Below are 3365 nucleotides of genomic sequence, written 5' to 3' on the forward strand. Positions count from 1 at the left end.
AGATCACTGTTGTCAACAACACCAGAATTTCTCGTCATGGCTGCCACGCTTTCGGCCCAGGTCTCATATTGGCGGGATTGAGCTAGCGTCGCTTGTTCGGCATCGTTCCATTCAGGTGGACTTCCTGGTAATGTCTCTGAAAAGATTCCAGTGCGAAAGGCGATATCCATGGCTCTGGCACCAAATGCTTCTTCCCTCGCCGCATATCGATTTTGACGGGCCAGTTCTACGTCTGCTTCTGTTAATGGTCGTAGAGGGTCGTCCGTTTCTTCGTCATAACTGTCTACCTCCGCTCGTTGACTATTTTGTTGCCTCGTCTCACCAACGCTGTCCGCATCTCGCCGCTCCTTGGCTGCATCAGTACAATCGTGATAGTATTGGATATTTTGGATGATATCTAGAATGCGTTGGCTTGTGGTGTTTTTGAACTCCTCAAGGGCGATTGTCAGCGAATGTGAATTTCCTTGAAGATCTTCCAACTTTCTCCATGGCTTGACAAGGGCGAGAATTTGGGCCGAGTAGTACTCGGTATTCGGATCGTTTGCACTAGGGAGCCACCGCCCAACAATATTGACAACTGTTTCCATGTCAGCTGATCGCACGATTCGACAACCTGTGCGTTTGGACGTAGGGAGGTAGGGTACGCGAATGCTCGGCGGTCTTCCGACTGCGTTTCGGATGACGGGTTCATTTTCTTCCTCACTATCTTCATTCTCGACTGCTTGCTCTGCTGCCGACTCTCTGGATAGTAGACTTCCATGATAGGTGAATGTGTGAAAGTCGTAGAAGCTGGTGTCGTCAAGTTCATGCCCTCTATCCGCATACTCTTTCAATTGATCCTTGAGAATGAACTGTCCGTTCTCATATGACACCCTCACTGCTGGTTCCTAGTACCTAGTAAGTAATATTTCATCATTGTTAAACGCACTCAACCCCTGGTTCCCTTTCGCTGAGTATGGAATGTGCGGTCGATGAAGACGATCTGAAATGTATCAGCTTAGTATCCGCGAGCTATAGGTGCGCATACGATAGAGAAGCGATCCCAGTGTAGCATTGTCTGATAGCCCAAGTAACTTCGTCCCAATATATGCGAGCAAAATTGTGCGATATAAACCGATCGCCCCACCCCATAAGGTATCCAACAACCTCCGGACCACTGAGTTCATGTTGCCGACTGAGAGTATTGGCGCATCTTTGAAGAAGTAGCTTGTTCTCGTCCACATCTTGTTGTTGTCGCGCAGTCAGCTTCTTATGTAATGCTATTCCTTTTGCGAGCAATGCGGAGGCGTTGGCCGCTTGGTTTTGTTTCTTGGCAATGTAGAGCGTTATGTAGAATGTGATATCCTTTGTTTCGCCACCGTTTGTGATCAGTTTCATATCTTGGTTGCATCGACCAAACTGTAAGAGTGTTGGATTCCAAGCATTCATGCGAGACCAAACTCGATGCGGACCCCATTCCCCATTCTCATTTATCCACGCTTCGGATGCGGTTTTCCATGGGGCTCTCCGCTTGCATACCCATTGTCCATTCCGCATTCGCATGCATGTGCGGTCATAGCAATCGTGTGGTTGAGTAGCGCGCGCGCGATAATCTGCTCAGCTTCATCGCGTCGTTGAGCGTAATTCGGTAGTCGAGGATCTTCTGGTCGGGAATATGCAACGTTCTTAACTTTGGGAATCGATTTGAGATGTTCGTCATTTGGACCAGAAGTAGCTTTGATATGTTTCGCGATGAAGGTCCTGATCTTCTCCCTAAACGCGTCGCTTCGAAGTGCTTGTTTCATAACCGCTGCTGTCGGTGCACCCCCGTACCCAGAATAAAATATGCAAGTGGAGAGAGCCCCGAGCTTGGGCTTCGACAGTTCCGATATACCCATTTAGGACCCCAATTATACCCTCTTTGCGTTTGATATTGCCTCTTGTGGTGCATGTTATTCCAAATAGTTCCTCCAAAACTATGTTGACGACAACGTGGAAGAACTCTGCGGAGGCATAAGGGTCGTTTGCGATAATATATCGACGTTGCTTAGCAGTCGGGCCCGAAGTCTTGCTGAATGCATCCAAGTCAATTTCTTCACCCGCAAAAACCTGAGCGATTGGGTCACCAACATCGGACAGATTGAGAGTCGCCCAGATTGTTGGTGGATTGAACCGGAGTGTCATTCCCCATATTTGACCACGTATGGCGACCCTGCTCTCATCTGTCCCGGCAACCTTTGAGCGAACGGCTGATATCTGTCGGCGAAGGTTTCGCACAGTCGGATTGCTGAACGACTTTCTCTTCGCTTCTTCTTCGGCCGCCAACAACAAATCCTTGGGCTGAAGTAATAGGAATGATGTTTGGAACGCAGCAAACGAACTCCGTTTGACCTGCAAACTTGCCGCGCGACACATTTGGCGCTTCACAATGACTCCAAATGTCATAAACATGAAATGGATATCTTTGCGGAACCGTCGGTCGTGATACTGGAGGGCCCAGCGAACGTGCGTTTCGTATGGGACATCTCTTTCTCGATCAACTTCCAAACCTCCCATGCCATACGGAAATAGGAATGGAAATGCTCCAAGGATATGATTTGCATCCCCGGGACCCCCATCGAATCGATTGCCTTGCTTATCAGTGCGTGCATACTCATTCACAAATGCACTTCCTCGTCTGACGCCGTAGTTCCTAGCCCCCAGCAAGTTGCTTGTCGCATGAGAGAATAGGTCTGAGTCCGTAACCTCGTCTCCGACAGTGTCGATTACGCCGCTTGCTTGTATAGGAAAAACGTCGGGGTCTGTAATTTATGAACATGTTTCTATAATGATTTAAGATAGTACCTTGCTCGTCCTCGTCGTCGTTGTCGTCTTCGGATCGGTGATTCCGATTGTCTATAAGTCGTCAGTATTGCGTGGTATATACTCAAGATATCGCTACCTGGAAACGTGCCCGTATATGTTCCTCTATCCTCATCCATTCCCTCGCCATCATCTTCTTCATCATCGCTTTGATCGTCGGGGGTTACGTATGTCGCGTGCTCGTCCATAACCGCACCTATGTCGTCGGAATAACGAGCGTTGTTGGTAATCTCGTCAGGTACGTCGTTTTCGGGAAGCTCCACAGCAATCGCTCGTTAGATATCTGAATGTCGCTATACAGTGGGTTATATTGTTTGAGCCAGCGAAGCGCATTGAGTACACGATGCCGTTGAACATAGAGCATGTCTGGATACCCCGCGATGGAACGGTTCACTGTACCGACAAAAGTGACTCCAATAACGGCTGCGAGTAGAGAACTAGGATGTGGCATGATTTTTCCATCCGCCATTTGTACGATGCGATCGGTGTTGAGGCGGTAGGATGATACATTGCCCCGCAGGGCC

General features: G+C 48.8%; 1 protein-coding gene across 1 annotated transcript; it reads right to left on the reverse strand.

Moving 5' to 3' along the window:
* Positions 1–2159: 2159 nt before the first annotated feature.
* MIND_00282900 (ATP-dependent DNA helicase) lies at positions 2160–3029 on the reverse strand (the record flags this gene model as incomplete). Its single annotated transcript, XM_037359698.1, has 4 exons — positions 2160–2201; positions 2257–2780; positions 2824–2874; positions 2921–3029. 4 exons carry the CDS (start codon positions 3027–3029, stop codon positions 2160–2162), a joined length of 726 nt encoding a protein of 241 aa, XP_037224793.1.
* Positions 3030–3365: the final 336 nt, after the last annotated feature.

The sequence above is a fragment of the Mycena indigotica genome (genome assembly GCF_014461135.1).
Source record: "Mycena indigotica strain 171206Taipei chromosome Unknown Mind.scaff0002, whole genome shotgun sequence".
Taxonomy (NCBI): Eukaryota; Fungi; Basidiomycota; class Agaricomycetes; order Agaricales; family Mycenaceae; genus Mycena; species Mycena indigotica.